Consider the following 20,174-nt stretch of genomic DNA (forward strand, 5'->3'; position numbering starts at 1 on the left):
ATAAACAGATTAGAAAAGACATTTTCCATGGATTCAATAAATTTGAAGCCTTCTTAAACACGTTCAGTGCTGCAGCATTGTAAAGGTTAAAGTTATTGTTGCTGTTGTTCTGACAATGCGTGTGTACTATTATATCATAGAAATTGTTGAATAAAGTACAAAAATTACAGACTTACTAACTAAACATACACTGTAAAAAAAAAATTGTTTCAAAAAGTTGTTTCAACTTAAAATAATTTGTTACTCCGCTGACTTAAAATTTTGAGTTTAGTCAACTTGAAATTTTAAGTTACTCAATGTTAATTTAAGGGACAACTGGAATATTTTAGTTGACTAAACTAAAAATTTTAAGTCAGCGGTGTAACAAATGATTTTAAGTTGAAACAACTATTTTTTTTACAGTGTAGTAGCTTATCTATAGTGCATGCCAAAAGCAATGCAAAAATCACAATTCCCAGGAATATAGTCTTGGAGAGATCACATATTATAGAGCTTCCTTTTTCTAAAATATGCAACTTCATTAGAGAAAAAAACTCATCACATATATCACTCATTACCTTAAATAAGTCCTTGTGTGAAAATGCAAATGTAATATGTTTTGCCACAAACAAACAAACAAACAAACAAGCAAAAACAGGACTCTGTTCATAGAGCCGCTGAGCACATTGTGTTGGTGAGATGCAGATGGATGCCATTAGTCAGTTAAAGCTGTCAGAGCTGCAAACGCTGTTATTTTCAGCAATTTGGGCACTTGCGATATTATTAAAACATAATGATAAAAATACAGAACAACATATGACATTAAGATATATACAAGTACATTAATGCAAAAAGCGTGTAAATCCAATATTTTTACAGAATCTTATAACTTATAAGGTGGTGATCAGGTAACTCATCTGTTGTTGGTTAAACTGATGGCTTTACAACTCAACCTGCAAGACTCTTCCCTAATTAAATAACAACCAGCAGTAAAGCTGATTTAATTGAAATAGTAAACTTTTATAATTGCAAAATATCAGAAATGTTATTTTTTTTATTAAAAACTTTCCTACTTTTGTGCATATAGGCCTCATAATCTATTATAATCTATGCAATTTGTAACCATTTTGATTAAGTAATGATGTAAGTTTTTCAAATATTTTTGTGGAAAATGTTTGTGTATTACATTATATTCTGTCAGTCGTGTCCCTAATTGCATTACTGTCATGCGTTGTGTTCCTCATGTGTTAGTTGGAGGGAAAAGCTCCTGTCCTCTTATCATGATGGGACCACCAACTCCAGCAGACACCAGGACAACATCCTGTGTCCAGAATTCTCTCTCTCTCTCTCTCTCCTCCAAACCTTAAAGACGCTTTCTAGCATTTGCTTTTGCCTAGTCTCTGGAAAACATCTGAATCATTTTAACCAACTCCAGCTGTCGCCCTGGTGTGGGTGTGTGAGAAAGTGCATGGCCGTCTGTGAATGAGAGGAAACTCGAGCGAGGGTGACGTTTAGATTTACAAAAAAAAGTTAGGATATTTTGCCTCATATTTTGATACGTGCGTCTCATACTGCGATATGACCTCCATGGATTCATATTATTCCCCATCATCAGGGCAAGGAAGAGTCCAACAGGCCAGTCCTTACAGGACGTTCCAGCCGAGTGACTCCAAATACAGTCCCACTTTCCTCCCCGCCAAAGGTCAATCTTACGGGGACAAGCCGCGGAGTCCTTTCCACCAAGAGTGTCCGTCACTGGATGATAGCACACCAGAGAGCACCTACAGCAAGTACCATCTTTTCATGCAGGGACCCACATGTAAAACTCCTCCTGAAGACAGCAAACTGGAGGACAGCGTGCTCATCTCATGCTATGGTGAGTGGAATCTACAGTAGATGTGGTTTGTGTGTTCATCAGTAGCCTCTATCTTCAGAAATTACTTGCAATTTGGTTATATTTCCACCTGATGCCTAGGATGTCAGTGGAATCTGATTATTTTCCTGTAGCCTATAAGAAGAGTAAAAGAAGGCCTTTAACAATATGAGTAGCCTATAAACTTCAATTTGCTCACATGTTTGTTCTATAATATGCACAGTTCACCCCGCTAAAAAATTACGTTTTACGTGCCTTAAATACAGTCAAAGTGGTGCTGAAGTCACCAACTTAAAAAAAAAATACAATTCTACCACTTTTAAATAATTGACAAGGACGGTAATTTGAAACTTTGTATATTTAGAATATTTTTACCTTGTAATAGGCTGAAAATTATTTAGTCCGAAAAAAAAACTTGAAAATCTTAGGCAAACAGGATTCTAAATGTATCCGCAAAATCTAAAAATCAAAATCGCTCTAATTGACATAATCTCAAAACAGTCCAGGATTCTTCTTCACGACATCTTTGTATTTATTAAATCGAATAAATGTTTTTATTTCGCTCACTGTGTGTTGTGTGTTAGGATTTAAGAAATATGACTTTTCTGTTTAATGCAGTGAGCTACAAACGAGGAAGCGTAAATTCACTAAATAAATGTTAAACATAATTAGGCCTGATTCATTTAGCCTATTCAGACAAGTAGGCTATATTATAAAATAGACTTAGCCTCAGAATGATTTATCGGACCATTAAGCTACAAACCGTTCAAGCACTTTCTGAAGGCTGCAATTATCCAAATCCGCATTAATTCCCGCCTGTTATTTGTCACATCTAACATCTTATGGTCACTCGGACGTTGCCGAAAAGTCTTGGGTTTTTTACTCAAAAAAAAAAAAATACATATAAACAATTCGTCTGGTGGTCTCATAAACAATCAAAGCAGAAGTCATGAAAATACTCCAGATGTTACTAAATACACAGGCTACAGTGACTAAAAGTTAGATTCTCATCCTCTTCTTACTTACTATGGCATGAAAATCCATCTTTGTAGCTGTAAATCATTTACAATGTGTTGACCGCGGGCCAGTGAAAACAGACACCGAATGTATCATCAATGTATTAAATTAAGGCAGGTTTTGTTATTGGCGTCAGAAAAATCCTATTTGATTCATTAAATTATTTGTTTCCTTCATTTAAGTTATTATTATTATTTACCATTTCGATATAGGCTATAGTTGGAACAGTCTGTAGGCTATGTTACGACAATTTAATACGGCTGAAATTAAATGAATTTGCTGTTCTGACGTGAGTTAATAAAAGTAGTTTAATAAACAATTAATGAAATACTGTATCGTGTATTTTGTATCTTGTATTTGTATTTGTCTGCACAGGACATTTAGAAACGCAGTTAATATTTGGCTACACCTGTTAGGTTATTAAAAGTATTACTGATTAATTCTATCGAAAACAGTCTTAACATTCAAACCATTCGGATCAAAAATTAGAATGCATCCGGATTATTATTAGAAATGCATCTACTTTTCTAGCAAAACAAACAAACAAGCAAACAAATCACACACACAAAAGACTACATATTATCTACAGCTTAGCGTTTACTGCTCTTTTATTAAACGTTGTACAGTATAAACAAATAATATTCTTCAAGAGCTCTGTGTACATAAAATGTTTGGCTTCTGTAATAATCACATTTGAAGAGACAATAATATACATAGGACAGGCTAAAACACACAATTAATAAATTTTTTAAAACTTTTATTTGGTATATGCTTACTGTATTTTGAGGCCATTAGCACTAGGTATTTGAATACATTGGATGGTCTTTTCTTATTTGATTTCAGTTATTTATATAAAAAAAATTGTACATAAAAATCACTACAGTGATATTTATGGCTATTTGTAAATAATAAAAAATTATTCTAACTGTCTAACTGGACATGCATGCAATACATATTTTAAGATTTTCAGAAAATAATGTTTGTTAAATTATTAGTAATACCAAATTCCTAGACAGACATGAAGATATGAGATAATCACCAAGAATCCCTTTCATGAAGATATTATTATTATATGATGCACAGACAGTGCTGTACAGAGTGTTTTTCCTGTCTGCGGTTTGAGGAGAGCACACACCGTGTGGTTCCCACACCATTCTTGGAGCGTATTTGTGGTTTGTGCTGTAGATGTCAAGGGTAAGAGATCAGCCTCAAGCAAAGTCTGATTGACCAGTCGGAGAACACTGGGAAGCTGAGAATCTAGTCAAACTTTTGATCAACACAGAGAGAAGAGAAAATGTGCTCTGACTCAAGATAACACTTCTTCAAGTGCGGGTTGTAAACTTGTCATGTGATCACACCACCTATATCCAAAATATGAGAGGGTGTTTAACTCTTTCCAGCCAATCAGAGCCTTTGAAAGCTACAGTGACAGTAACACAGCATGTTCATCATAGTGTTAAAAACAATAACTTCAATTTAGTGTTAAAAACTAGTGTTAAAAACATGGCCAAAACTTGTTTTAGAATTTTTCTAATTGTACTTAAGAAAGGACTTGAGTATCTAGTTGTATAAAATCATCAGTCTTATAGTAGAACTACTTCCAAAAGAAGGAATATCAGGGTTAATCCCCAACTAATGCTGTAATCTGACAGTGCTTTTTGAAATCAGTTCAAAATTTTATACAATTTTGGAAATATTAATGAAGTTCCACACCAAAGCATGAAACCTCTCCAAAAACCTGAGTGATTCATGACTGGCAGCAGTAGGGAGTAGGGCATTATTCAGAGGCAGATGTGTGGTTTGGACTCCCAGAGATATCATTCAAGCTTTCATTCCCCCACCACTTTGAGGCCTAACACGACAATCGCTGACTGGTTTACATAACCTTTCCATACAAAATGACATGTGCAAATAAACCAGCATTCAACAATTGATGGGATATTAACTTGGCTATTAAACATCTACTGTATAGCGAGTTTGATCTTGAAGGTTTTACACATTTGATTAATCTGCACACTGTTTCCTGGTATGTTGGTTAATTGTGTGGATAACAGTTTTCAGAGGTGTGACATCATGGACAAAATATTTAAATTAAATTAAATGGTTAGTTCACCCTAAAATCTAAATTCTATGATTAATTACTCACTCTCATGTCGTTCCAAAGCTGTAAGACCTTCCTCCAACTTCAGAACACAAATTATGATGTTTTTGATTAAATCTGAGAGCTCTTTGACCCTGCATAGACAGCAACGCAACGGTAATGTTCCCAGACCCAGAAAAGTAGCAAGGACATCGGTAAAACAGTCCATGTAACATCAGTGGCTCAACTTCAGTTTTGCGAAGCTACGAGAATACCTTCCCCTGAACGGAATCAATGTAATCAGTTTTGTTTACGTTCAGGAGAAAGCACGTGCATGCGTCGTGGTACTCTCCAAAATGGCAGAAGACGGTAACTCGGGGGAGAAGAATTGTTGAATAAAGTCGTTATTTTTGCTTTCTTTGCCCTCAAAAATTATTCTCATAGCTTTGCAAAATTGAATTCGAGCCACTGATGTTACATGGACTGTTTTGCCGATGTCCTTACTATGTTTCTGGGTCTGGGAACATTACAGTTGCGCTGCTATATATGCAGGGTCAGAGAGCTCTCCGATTTCATCAAAAATTTCTTAATTTGTGTTCCGAAGATGAACGAAGGTCTTACGGGTTTGGAACAACATGAGTGTGAGTAATTAATGACAGAATTTTTTAATGTTCACACCAAAAGTGAAATGAAGGAAATGTAAATTCACGCCTGTACAGTAGAGAGCGCAGCTCAAAAAACCTTTCAGCTGTGCTGCCATTCTGGATTGCATGAAGAATAAGACACAGGAGAGGAAAGTTCAACACTCTTCAGCAATAATAAAAAAAAAAATGATGAAAAACAAAAGTTATGTTTATATAAAGTCATTTTTGCTGCTTAGTATGGTTAAATTGGATCATTGAAGGTCGGCAGCAAAGATAAGTGTGATGAATAAATGCATGTTCACAATAGTTACAGTCTAGAATGTTCACACAACACCTCTGCATTTACTCCCGATTTCTCTGGCATTAGATGTTTGAAAAAGTACCTTGCATATTTTCTTGTAAATTAAAAACTAATACATAACTTTACTAGTTACTTGAAAAAGGTAATCTGATTATGTAACTCACATTACTTGTAATGAGCTACCCCCAACACTGATCTTACCCAATACCTAAACTTACCAACTACCTTACCAACTATTTTATAAGCAGTAATTAGGAGTTTACTAAGGTAAAATTCATAGTTAATAGTTAGTTAATAGTGAGAATTGGACCTTAAATAAAGTCATCATATAATTTACAGTGAACAAACCTAAACATACATTCCCAGAATTCTGTGTGAATTATGTTACATCATATGTTGTTAAATGTATCTTTATTTCATTATTTTAGTGTTACTATGGTGATGTAGAACTCTAAAACTAGAACTCTCTATTCTATTTGTATCCTATCTACTTGTTTTCTTTTTATTTATTAATAAAAATTTAAATCTACTGTTCTCTATTCTTTTTCTATTCTGTCTAATTGTTTTATGTTTAATTATTATAATAATAATAATAATAATATAATAATTATTATAAAAAATAAAGATAACTTGTTATGCGTACTGCGTTAGAGTAACAGGGACTTATCACAAAACTTTATACTGTTGCTCTTTTGTTGTTTTGATTGCTTCTGTTACCCTCATTTGTAAGTCACTTTGGATAAAAGCATCTGCTACACACACACGCACACACACACACACACACACTCACACACACACATACACATACACATACACACACACACACACACACACACACACACACACACACACACACACACATATATATATATATATATATATATATATATATATATATATAAGTATACACTCACCTAAAGGATTATTAGGAATACCTGTTCAATTTCTCATTAATGCAATTATCTAATCAACCAATCACATGGCAGTTGCTTCAATGCATTTAGGGGTGTGGTCCTGGTCAAGACAATCTCCTGAACTCCAAACTGAATGTCAGAATGGGAAAGAAAGGTGATTTAAGCAATTTTGAGCGTGGCATGGTTGTTGGTGCCAGACGGGCCGGTCTGAGTATTTCACAATCTGCTCAGTTACTGGGATTTTCACGCACAACCATTTCTAGGGTTTACAAAGAATGGTGTGAAAAGGGAAAAACATCCAGTATGCGGCAGTCCTGTGGGCGAAAATGCCTTGTTGATGCTAGAGGTCAGAGGAGAATGGGCCGACTGATTCAAGCTGATAGAAGAGCAACTTTGACTGAAATAACCACTCGTTACAACCGAGGTATGCAGCAAAGCATTGGTGAAGCCACAACACGCACAACCTTGAGGTGGATGGGTTACAACAGCAGAAGACCCCACCGGGTACCACTCATCTCCACTACAAATAGGAAAAAGAGGCTACAATTTGCACGAGCTCCCCAAAATTGGACAGTTGAAGACTGGAAAAATGTTGCCTGGTCTGATGAGTCTCGATTTCTGTTGAGACATTCAGATGGTAGAGTCAGAATTTGGCGTAAACAGAATGAGAACATGGATCCATCATGCCTTGTTACCACTGTGCAGGCTGGTGGTGGTGGTGTAATGGTGTGGGGGATGTTTTCTTGGCACACTTTAGGCCCCTTAGTGCCAATTGGGCATCGTTTAAATGCCACGGCCTACCTGAGCATTGTTTCTGACCATGTCCATCCCTTTATGACCACCATGTACCCATCCTCTGATGGCTACTTCCAGCAGGATAATGCACCATGTCACAAAGCTCGAATCATTTCAAATTGGTTTCTTGAACATGACAATGAGTTCACTGTACTAAAATGGCCCCCACAGTCACCAGATCTCAACCCAATAGAGCATCTTTGGGATGTGGTGGAATGGGAGCTTCGTGCCCTGGATGTGCATCCCACAAATCTCCATCAACTGCAAGATGCTATCCTATCAATATGGGCCAACATTTCTAAAGAATGCTTTCAGCACCTTGTTGAATCGATGCCACGTAGAATTAAGGCAGTTCTGAAGGCGAAAGGGGGTCAAACACAGTATTAGTATGGTGTTCCTAATAATCCTTTAGGTGAGTGTATATATACACTGCCCTCCAAAAGTTTGGAAACACCCCTGGCAAAGTGTGGTTTTGGACGATATCATTACAAATCCTTAAAATTTTTTGGTGCAAATACATTAAAGTAACTTGACATTATCATTGAAGACCAGCAATAAAACATAAAAATGGCAATATATACATGTCAAAGTCAGACATGTCCCTTTGCCAGCTGTGATGCCTGGTTACTGGTTTAAACTTGGCCCATGTTTTTAAAAGATTTTTGGGTCAACACACCTCAATAGCTTCAACAATTGATTGCCAATTAAGTTTAGAATACAATGAACCAATTAGAACACAATTTAGGTCAGATAGTTTACAAATAGCTATTTGTGGCTATGTGGATATTTTTATGAATCAAAAATTTTTGTTTTTTTCTATGTATAACCTGTTTATGTAATTAAATATGTTTTCGTAGTTTGTGTTGTCCCTTATCAGTGCAAAATGATCACAAATTAAAAAGGATTCATGCCAATATTGTCCAAAACCCCACTTTTCTAGGGCGTTTCCAAACTTTTGGAGGGCAGTGTATATATATATATGTATATATACACACACACACACACACATACACACACATCTCTATACATATTCAGCCATATGCAAAATTCTTTACTTCACAGTGCATGCAAAGAAGACAATATTTACATCCACTTCATGAGCTATTTTAAGTTATAGTGCGCATCTAGGAGTGAAGTCTTAGTGAAGCTGGCACGGTTCTGCGGTATATTGGAATCATGTGTGAGGTCATTTATCAGGAGCTCAGATTTAACGGAAACACTGTCCTGGTTTCCCATAGAATCCACATTCCTGTGCGGCTCACAGGCATTGATCTTTTCACAGGAACATCTGGAAGTTTTGCTTCTGTTGGAGGCCATATTTGTTTAGATTAGGTAACTTAGATTAGAACTTTCTTGCTTAAAATTAGAACATTATTGAAATAATAATTAAATAGTAATAGTTCTTTATTGGCATCTATATACGATTCCATGAAGAATCCATAACAATAGATTTAATATTCACAGAATGCCATTTTTCACCCTAAAATTACATTTTACTGACTGACAGTGTTTTTGTGATTTACAGGGTGTCTTATATCTAGACCCAGACCCAGACCATCACGTTCTATAAAAGCTAACGGGTGCCCTGCTGCTTTACAGCTAGTTAAATCACACTTTGATGTTTTCTCCTTGTTTCTTGCAGTGATTAAATAGCCACTCCTAGTAAACATCTGACCTCTACTAATTCAAAGACACAGTCAACTCCATCAGGATGTTAGTGTTCTCAGGGGAGCGACTTCTACAAGCATGTACTCCAATTAAACATTTTGCCTGGGTGTGAATTGATTATTTAAAAGTGGTATTAGTGTAACCACCTGTTTACAGAAAGGAAAATACAAGAATATGTTCTAGGCTGGAGGACTTTTGCAATACCATCATCAGTGCTGAAGTAGACCTGTAAAAGATGTGATTTTTTGCATTATTAGATTTGTTTCCAAAGTGGAAAATTTGGTACTATGCCCGTAGGAAAATTATTAATTTCCATATAAATATTGTCATATGGTAGGGATGTGAACTTGTAGGCAGGCATTTGGTACTATTTGTTTTATTCTTGTAGAGTTCTTGCATCTCAAGTAGTATAGTATCGTGCTATAAAAGCCAGGATCATGGGTTTGATACCCAAGGAATAGATGCAATTGTTGAAATGTATACCTTGCGATGATGTAAGTCACTGGGGCTGAAGGCATCTGCTAAAAAACAAAAGTCAAGGCACTGCTGAATTCTGTTAAAGTGCTGCGGCATTGTGTCAGTGAGTGCTGTTATATACCAAGTGTAAATGACCAGGCACAGACTATGTAATGCAAATGCAGGCTTTCTGCAGTGTTTCAAATAATGCTTGACAGCTTTTTTTAAAAACAGTATCTGATTAAATGTATATCTCCCAGTCATTAGTCAGATTCTGCATTCTATATACTGTAGCAAGTAAACAACAACACAGAGCATCTCTAAAATCCCCAAACATTTGGACAGTTATCAAACCCAGACTATTGCTGTCAATGCAAAATGGCAGCCAAAACCGACAAGCTTTGGCTCTGAAATGCAAAACATGCAATGACACTGTTTAAAATCTTTGGTGGTACGCAGATTCAGCATAACATGGGCTACAAAGCCAAGGAAAGTCAGCAGGGTGGGACTGAAAGTGCTCACCACAGCAATTACGATGAGTTCTCTTGCCAAACACAGAGAGACAGAGGAACTATGTTATCACAAAATGATATGGCAAAAAAACTTATACTCTAAACCAGGTGTGCTCAAACCGGGGCCCGCAGGCCAAACGTGGCCCATCATGACCTTTGATTTTGACCTGCCGTGCCATATCACAAGAGGAAGGGAAAAACAGGAAAATACATGCCATTGAGGTCTATCTTCATTTCTAATTTATATATATATATATATATATATTTATATATATAATAATTTGTTGCATTGAAATATAGAATTTAATTCAAAATAGTTTATTTTTTAATTGTTATTTAAATTTTTATTTAATAATATACTTTTTTTGTTTAATAATATACATTTTGGCATTTTTGGAATCACAATCTAAGGCTGTCGGCACAGACAATTATATACTTTTCAATTTAAATTTTTTTTTTTGAAATTTTAATATAATATACAGTATTTGGATATAATGCAACATTTACTTTTGGCCCACCGCAATCAACAAATTTGCCTTTAATAAAGTTTTATCAAAAGCTATAAAGAGTGCCAAGAGGCAACAGTGTCATTGAACAGCATGTGATAAAATATGAGGCATATGAGACGAAAACAAAGAAAAAAAATCATAAATATCATGTGTAGTTGTCTTTAACTATGTACTTATAACAAACAATAATAATTTATTTTGGTATTGCAAAATATGGTAATGTTGTTGAGACGGGATGGTATGGTTAGATTTAAAGGGCTAAGGGGTCAGTACATAATGGTAGTACATATATAGATAATAATTCATATGATAGCTATGAAATCAGTTTTAGCAGTAAAGTGCCTGCAATTTTATCACTTTTTCAGCACATAATACTATTACACATTATTTTACTTATGAATGAAATCCCAGCTCAGCATCCTGAAAATTACATCAAGTACAAATCAAGCAATAGTTTGGTTGAATTGCTCAAACATGAGTGGATCATCAGTAGAGCATGATTTGAACAGGCATGTTTTGATTATTTACTTACAATCCTGGCATGTTTGTACTTTCATCAAGATACTGATTCGGGCATCCAACATGGAGAACATACTTTCAGCTAAGTTGAAGAAAGGCTTATTATACATTAGAGGCTCTTTAAGGTGACAACAGAACTATGTTGCAATAAAGAATATTTGTATAGGAGTAGATGAGAGTTTTTGTGAACGTGGTTCAATGTTAATTTGTCTGCACACTTCAGACACTTCATCAACAATGCTTTAGTTAATTAAGTTACTTTTCTGTAAGGATGGTAATGGGTTGAGAAACAGGACAACAAAAACCCTCTTTCTCCTATATTTTGTGCAAACACTAAATTCACAATTAATGACTAGAAATATGTCTATTTCCAGGTAAAGACGGCACTGGACTGACAGACACAGAGATGCCTCAGTCTGCTGATCCCACAGGTATTAATGGCAGTTACATCAATGTGAAAGACTCCGGGGTCAAAGGTCAAGCAGAAAGGCCTGTCTCTGAGCTCGGCAGTCCTCTGGACAAGAGTGAAGCCGAGAGCAACAAAGGCAAGAAGAGACGTAACCGCACCACCTTCACCAGCTATCAGCTGGAGGAGCTGGAGAAGGTTTTCCAGAAGACACATTACCCAGATGTCTACGCTCGAGAACAACTAGCACTCAGGACAGACCTCACAGAAGCAAGGGTGCAGGTAGGCCTGGTCAGCCCATCCTTGTAAGAATTTGATATATTTGCTGTGTAAATTACATTAAAATATGCTTTAGATGCATATACATTTTAGAAATGAATATTGAGCGTTATTTTTATTTCCAAGAAGTCTGTCAGTTATTACAAAACAGTGAATTGTTCTTCAGTTTGTAAAACAGCAATATGATTATTTTAACTATTACTATAAAACATGACCACTTTCATTAATATATATTATATAAAACGATATTCAACATTGTATTAAAATAATAGTTCATACTTTTAATGAAGTAAGAATTTAATTATTTATATATTGCTATTATTACTTTTATAAAACATTATGCTATTTTTAACATATGATATTATACAAAATAATACAATATTATACAAAAATAATATTTAATTATTTTTAAAATAATATTTATAGTGACCCTAAAGTGGAGAGGCATTTGGAGAATGGAAGGATGGATAATATTTTATTGTTTTATATAATAATAATAATAACAATACAAATATTATAATAATATAATATAATAATATTTATTATTATTAATATTATTATTATTATTTGGAAATAATCTCAGTAAATCAAAATGTATTTTCTAGGAGCTCCATTTAGTTCGTGCAACTCAGTTTGAACATTTTAAAGTCTTTTCCTCAGAATTCTACAGGGTCCCTCCAAAATCAGGCAATAAAATTAGTAGATTCTGCTCTTAGATTCTGCTTTGCGAAGAAAAATGGACAATGGCCTCTGCTGTGCAAGACTCAGATCTTAATACTCACATCATGACAGAGAAGTTGGACCCAAATATTTTTTCCAAACTTCTAGTCCCTGTTTAATGTACCTCTCTACACCACAGTGTTTGAGGATGTTAAAAAGAGTTAGGGAGGAAAAAAACACACGTTCTCTGGCAGGGGAAGAAAACACAGTTTGAGATTCCATAATCAATTTCCATGCAGAGAGTGAGGCATTGTCAGGAGCTTGGCCATGTTTTGAAGGTACAGTGCAGTAACTGCATTCATTCCGAGTCCAAACAGAACCAACTATCACACACACATGAGTCGAATTACCTCTGTAGGCTGACAACACAGTGCAGACTCTGTTGAGTGACAACAGGATTTGACCCGTATTTCAAAAACATACCTACAGACATACGTAATTGAGATGAGCCCCTCCTGCTTTCCTCCCCAGCGCTGTTGTTTAGTGCTGGCTGTTGCTCTGTCCTGCTCGCTCTCTCTAGCAGACAGGACTTTTCCCCTCAAAACTCTTTAAAACAGGATGTTTTGGATGATATCATAGTGTTTGTCCTCTGGACATACTTGGAACATTTTGGAATGTAATTTGGTATTTTTTTATTTTCTAAACATGCATATTGAGATGCAAGCGCATGTGTGTAGTGAAGCACTTATATAATGTCTGCTTATACATGGCGGCGTACAATGAGAGCATGTGTGTGTCTGTGGATCCACACAAAAGGTCCACTGCTCCAGTCTGTGGGTCTCTGAGAGGTCAGAGGGGGCAGCTCTGGAAAGCCGAGGGCTTAGGCGTCAGGAAATTAAACATGAAATGTAAACAAACTCCAGCCAGAACATTCTCCTCTTTCACTTTCTAACATCCTTATTTCCCTTCAGATTTTGAGTTTGAAGAAAAGAAAGAGCGAAGGAGAAAGACTGCATCTGAGAATGATGAAAAAACAGAAAAGCTGTAGACAAATTCAGAGTAACAAGAAAAAATTGCGATGTTAACTTGCAGTTCTGAGAATAAGACAAAATTGCAAGATATACATTTGCAGTTCTTAGAAATAAACGCAGAATTGCAAAATGTTAACTCTCAAGCTATAAACTCACAATTGCGAGAAATAGTTAGAATTTTTATAAATTTGACATTCTGAGAAAAAAAAAAAAAAAAATTGTGAGATGTTAACTCAAAATCGCAAGATATATAATTGCAGTTGCGAGAAATAAAGTCAGAATTGTGAACTTGGAATTCTAAGAATTTTTTTTTGAAATTGCTTGGTGCAAAATTGCCAGGTGTTAACTCACAAGATATAAACTCGCAACTGAAAGAAATAGTCATTATTGTGTTATAAATTTGTAATTTTGAAAAGTCAGAATCAAAAATTGCAATTGCGAGAAATAAAGTCTGAATTGTTATAAATTTGCATTTAAGAGAAAAAAAAGTCAGAATTGCGAGATGTTAACTCAAGATATAAGATATAAACTCATAATTATGAGAAATAATGTCAGAATTGTGCAAAAAAGAAAAAAAGTTAAAATTTCTCTCTCTCTCTCTCTCTCTCTCTCTCTCTATATATATATATATTTGAAATTGTGAGAAATTGTCGGAATTGTAAAATAAAGAGTCACAATTACCTTTTTACTTTTTTATAGTGCTGCAGAAAGTGTCTTCCATACTTCTTTCTGTCTGATATAATGCCTTACAGCCTGCTCAGCTGCTTTAGTTTATCCATTAAACCAAATGTTTAATGTAAAAAAGATTTACATCGGACAATGTCCTTCAATTCATCTTCAGCACATTTCCACCCTTGTAGAGGAAAGAGGAACAACATAAATACAGAAAGTATACAGATGCTGCTCGGATCATTGATCTTTAGTCATTATTTCTGATTGCTCTAAATTTCGTTTACCAAGAAAAAACAATATAAATGTCCAAAGAGACAGGGATTAAATTACAAAGATTCCCAAAACAGATGGTCATAATGGCACTTGGATGTCAGGAGCAGGCCATGACATTTGGCTGAAAGATCAAATTACTTTATATGTAAATGGCTCCTAAAGGACAGCTTAAGTTAATTCAAGCAATATATTTTGTAGCTCAAATAAAGAAAAGTGGAAATGCATTGTATCTTTTGTAACTTTTATGTTTCCCTATTCAGCGTGCCATAGTCTGTTACCCTGTCTAGGGCTCTTGGGGCTTTTGGAAACCATAGTGTGATTGGACAGAGATACATCCCACAATCCGAGTTTAAGCTCAGTGGTATGGATAGATTTCCACTGCCCTTCAAAATAGTCCATGAAAGCATACTCATGCATAAATGGATAACTACTTAAATATGGGAGTCATCTTCCAAAAATTACATACCAGAGAGTTAATATCTATTTGGTCCAATGATGATTTTAGAGACCAATTTTTCTAAATCAATAACAAATTGAATATCTCAAGACCTTTTACTGATGTGTGTGAGTGTTTCATTTGGATAGAAAAATAGAAACAAACATTCTCTATCATAGTGTGACATGACAGGAATGGTTAAGGGAGAAACTTGACAGGATCTTATTGGAAAAACAAACATCTGTAATATAAATTCATGGAATGTCTCATCTGAACACAACAGATGCATGTCTGTTTACAAGTCAATAATAAGTAAATAATGAATGAGACCATGTAAATGTCAGAACATGACTTTATTCTACTGAAATATAGCAGAATACTGAACTCCAATCGTGTGTGTATTGACCTCTATTGCTTTATTATGCTTTGTTAAATTTATATGATATAGTTACAGTCAGTAATGTATCATATCTAATGTATTTTTAGGGTGGAAACAATCATACTGAATTTACATATTTACTCATTATTTTATCTGTAATAAATTCTGCAAAGTTAAAGGGATATTCTATTTTTAGTTGGTCACCAAATGTTGTTCTTCTGTGCCCATGCAATAGAACCAACATTTTTCAAAATATCTTCTTTAATGTTCCGCAGAAAAAAGAAATGCATATAGGTTTGGAATAACATGAGGATGAGTATATTATGAGTATACGCCAGAAATGTCATTATATATATATATATATATATATATATATATATATATATATATATATATATTACCTTTACTTACAAATCCAACCTGGTCTCATGGCATAAACGTACCTGGGTGCACTTTCACAAATCATACTATAGAGAAGCATATGTTTAAGGTCTGAGAGCACTCTGTGGTTTGGGGTTGTTGGTTTGTGTCACGGCGGATCAGAACTGACCACATTGTGATTGATGAGGTGGACCTGCTCCAGACATCAGTGAGACTGGACCCACTGGCTGAGGGGAAGACAGAGGAACAGCTATCAAAGAGCAGAGCTCCAACCTGTGCTGGCAGGGGAGAGTTCAAATCCATACATAAATAGTGCAGTGTGGACAGCACATTAAAGACGTCAGCTGAGGAGCCGTGACATGGCTTTCATGTGCCTTACGATTTATGGCTTTGCATGTGTTCAGTTTTTCACTACAAGTCACTAGAAGGAGAATCCTGCTCTCAGTAGATAGACTTTCGTAATAATGTGCACCGTTATAAGCCGCATCAGTAATTCAGTACCAAAATGGAAATACCATGAAGTTTTATACAATAGAATACACAATGCATTCACTCGAAATCTTGAGATTTTGCAGACAGATATTTCAAATAATCAGATATTTGGCCTATTTCCTGCAGGTGTGGTTTCAGAATCGCCGGGCCAAATGGAGAAAAAGAGAACGCTTTGGTCAGATGCAGCAGGTTCGAACACACTTCTCAACAGCATATGAGCTTCCTCTTCTTACACGACCAGAAAATTATGCACAGGTAAAAGGAAAATCTGCATTACCGATCATACATTTCTATCTATGTACAAATGTAGTTGATTAAATTTAAAAACCACGTTTGATGCTTAGTCTTTAAAAATGATGTGATGTGCAGTCGAATCACAGCCATGCTGATCTTAGACCAGCAACACAATTGCAAAAGTGATACAGCTTTTATACAACAGTTTAGTGATCAATAAGTTTATATTTGTATCTTACGTTGTATCCACAATATTTACTGTAGCAGCATACCTGAATGAATCAGTGTTTTCATTTGAGTAAATCATTTGAGTGAATGATTCAGTGAGTCACTCATAAAGACAGTTATTTTGTTCCTGAATGAATTAATGTTTTTCAAAGAAACAGTTGAGTGAATAGTTCAGTGACTCACTCGTAAAGCAGAGGCTCCATCCGAAATTGTATACTCTGTGAGTAGGGTACTTCTTATTACATTAGGGTAAGTTATTACATTGCAACTGTTAAAAAAGTTTGTTCTATATACAGTAGTATGAATGAAATCCAGATATATAACTACAAATTAGGTCAGGTCATCCGGGTACTTTTTTCATACTGTTTTATGAATATTGTGGATTCAAACATACTTGTCATTCCACACACCGTTTTTCTCCTGATACACAGTATGGAAGTATGCATATTAGGATGCAGTCAGACACTTGTGAACGAATCAGCATTATGAGTCATTTGAGTTAATGATTCAAATGACTCACTCATATTTTTTAAAAATATGTTTAAATGATTAAATATGTTTTTTTTTGTTTATGTTTTAGATTCAGAACCCATCATGGTTAAGTGGCAGCAGTGCAGCCTCACCAGTGCCTGGTTGTGTGGTACCTTGTGATACTGTAGCTTCCTGCATGACCCCTCACCCTCACTCTGCTAGTGGTATGTCTGATTTCCTTGGTATGCCAAGTCCAGGTGGGAACATGGGACAGACACACATGGGCAGTCTTTTTGGCAATTCTGGAGTGAGTGGAACCATTAATGGATTTGATCTCAGCATCGAACCAGATCGCAAATCCTCCAGCATCGCCAGCCTGCGTATGAAAGCAAAGGAGCACAGCGCTGCAATCACATGGGCCACATGATGCCTTCATCATGGACACAGAAGACCAGACAACCTCAGCCCTAAGCTGTCAGCACTAATGAGGTGAACGTTTATGCCATCTGGAGCCAATATGAATATGAGAAATGGAGGCTAGAAGCTTTAAAACACTTGTAGGAGATTTAATATTGAAGTTTTTTAAAATAAGTGGATTGTGCAGTGGGACTTTGAGCATGAACGTGTGGAAAACAAAGAGCCAGTTTCAAACTGGAGACTGTTTTGTGAATACACGGATTTTCCATGAATTACCATTGTAAAAAAAAAAAAAAAAATCAGTATGCACTATTTTGTCCTTCTTACCAGATTTATATATTTTGCCCTAATTACCAGACAGATACCCTACTGTTCAAAAGTTTGGGGTCAGCAAGATTTTTTATTTTTTTTGAAAGAAGTCTCTTATGCTCATTAAGGCTGCATTTATTTGATCATAAATACAAAAACAAGAATATTGTGAAATATAACTGAAATTTTAAAATAACTGTTTTCTATTTGAATAGATTTAAAGAATTCCTATGATGGCAAAGTTGAATTTTCACATGAAAAAAAGAAGAAGATACGCACATCCAAGAGTATCTCGATCAGGTGCAAGATCAAAGAGTGATCAGAAAAAGTAGAAGACCTTCATCAACCGAAACGTCACTTTTTAAACATTTAAAATAAAGGGATTAACAGTGTGCAGATCTTTTTTCAAAGTTGAATTTTCAGCCATTACTCCAGTCTTGTCACATGATCCTTTAAAAAACATTCTAATATTCTGATTTGGTGCTCAGGAAACATTTCCTATTATTATCAATAATGAAAACAGTTGTACTGCTTAATATTTTTATAGAAACTGAGATTAATTTTTTTCAGGATTGTTTGAAATTTTTATTTTTTTGTAACATTATAAGAGTCTTTACTGTCACTTTTGATACATTTAATGGATCCTTGCTGAATTAAAGTCGTAGTTTCTTATTAAAAATATTTTACTGACCCCAAACTTTACTGTAGTGTAGGAACAAAATAGTTTTTACGGGAGGTTATGAAATAAATGGTGCCATTAGTGAATCTTAAAGGGATAGTTTACCCACAAAACACACACAAAAAAAGATATTCTGAAAATGTCCCTCTGTGTGCAATGTTGAAACACAAAGATGCATCATATAGGTTTAAAATGAGATAAGGGTGAGCAAATGATAACAGAATTTTCATTTTTGGGTCAATTATCCCTTTAAGCATTTTAAATAAGTGGTAAATAAATAAACAGGTTTTGTTTCATCAAAGTCACAGCAGTAAAAGTGCTCCACAATATTAGGTAAAATAGCAAATTTGCACTTAGCTTCATGAAAGCTTGCTGGATCAAAATGACATTTTATCTGAATTATTTGAATTGAATACCTGAGCAGGACATGCTGTTAGTGCTTGGTTTTAGTAAGGCTTAAGAAGATGTCTCTTGCAACAGTTCTTATGCACTAGGCTTAAACAACTCACTAAGGATGGGCCAGAATATAAAGGTATAATAAAACAAGAACAAGTGTTTCTCATTCTATGCAAGATATTTTGCAGGGAGCAGAATTCTGTACCAGCCAAAGAGCACACCTAATAGATCCAGACGGCGTTACATCTACTCTATATAAGCCAATGAACATTGGGTTTTGTTCTCTTCATTCTTTATATGCCGAACATTCAGATTCCATCCAGCTCAAGCCCCCAAAATACTCCCTTTAATCACAGCCACATTTTCTAAACCAGAGGTAATAGGACATTGTTTCCAGACAAATGCTGGAATGTTATGTTTGTTTTGTGTTAGAGGGACACGACTCCATCAGCTGGAACATAAGCCTAACTTCATTAATTTCCTGGCTCAATGCAGCATTGGGCCCTCGTAGCAGCATAGGTCTAGTTTCTCCCGCTACAGGCTGGGTCACCACCCAAAACCTCTGCTTCTTTTCAACATTCTTGTTATCATGATGTGTGAAAAGAGACACTAAGTTTAGTGCCATTAGGGTTCACTAGCAATAATGTGCTGCAAAATGATGGCTTTTTATTAGATGCTGACAGAAGTAAATTCAAGTTTTCTTTTACATTTAGGATTAATTGATCCAGTTGATCCCTCTCAGTCACATTTTATGAGACTATTATGGCAGTTGGCATAAAAAGACAACACAGCCGGGGAGTAAACAGTAGATATTAAACTGATAATGGTCAAAGCTACACTATGTAACTTTTTGATTGAAATTAACCAAATTTAAATAATGAACATATTTCATAATCCAAACCCTGTTTTTGCCTCGCCCTAAATCAATAGGAAGCCTACAGTAAATTAATATATTAGAGCTGTTGGGATGGATTACCTGGAAAACTGCATACTTTCATCATTTGTCCGTGATTGTTTACATCATGATATTCGACATTTGATATAATTACAAATTACCAAAATATTCACATAATTACTAGGGGTTGACGATAGGTTTTTCAGGGGCAATGCTGATACTGATTATTACAGATCAAGTAGACCGATAACTAATATTTTGAACCGATA

The 20,174-nt window shown here is 35.3% G+C and overlaps 1 protein-coding gene across 1 annotated transcript; it reads left to right on the forward strand.

Annotated features, from left to right (window-relative positions):
- The first annotated feature begins 1,256 nt into the window (after positions 1-1,256).
- LOC306843176 (homeobox protein aristaless-like 4) lies at positions 1,257-18,734 on the forward strand. Its single transcript, XM_079374478.1, has 4 exons — positions 1,257-1,855; positions 11,642-11,955; positions 16,403-16,531; positions 17,319-18,734. Exons 1-4 carry the CDS (start codon positions 1,558-1,560, stop codon positions 17,634-17,636), a joined length of 1,059 nt encoding a protein of 352 aa, XP_079230604.1. The 5' UTR covers positions 1,257-1,557; the 3' UTR covers positions 17,637-18,734.
- Positions 18,735-20,174: the final 1,440 nt, after the last annotated feature.

The sequence above is a fragment of the Barbus barbus genome (genome assembly GCF_936440315.1).
Source record: "Barbus barbus genome assembly, chromosome: 23".
NCBI lineage: Eukaryota > Metazoa > Chordata > Actinopteri > Cypriniformes > Cyprinidae > Barbus > Barbus barbus.

What these genes read in the sequence shown, in the direction of transcription:
- LOC306843176 (XM_079374478.1), top strand. Translation starts at nt 1,558, where the DNA reads ATGACCTCCATGGATTCATATTATTCCCCATCATCAGGGCAAGGAAGA. An exon ending in CGTGCTCATCTCATGCTATG is followed by an intron (nt 1,856 to 11,641) that starts GTGAGTGGAATC and finishes GTCTATTTCCAG; the next exon opens with GTAAAGACGGCACTGGACTG. An exon ending in GACCAGAAAATTATGCACAG is followed by an intron (nt 16,532 to 17,318) that starts GTAAAAGGAAAA and finishes TTTATGTTTTAG; the next exon opens with ATTCAGAACCCATCATGGTT.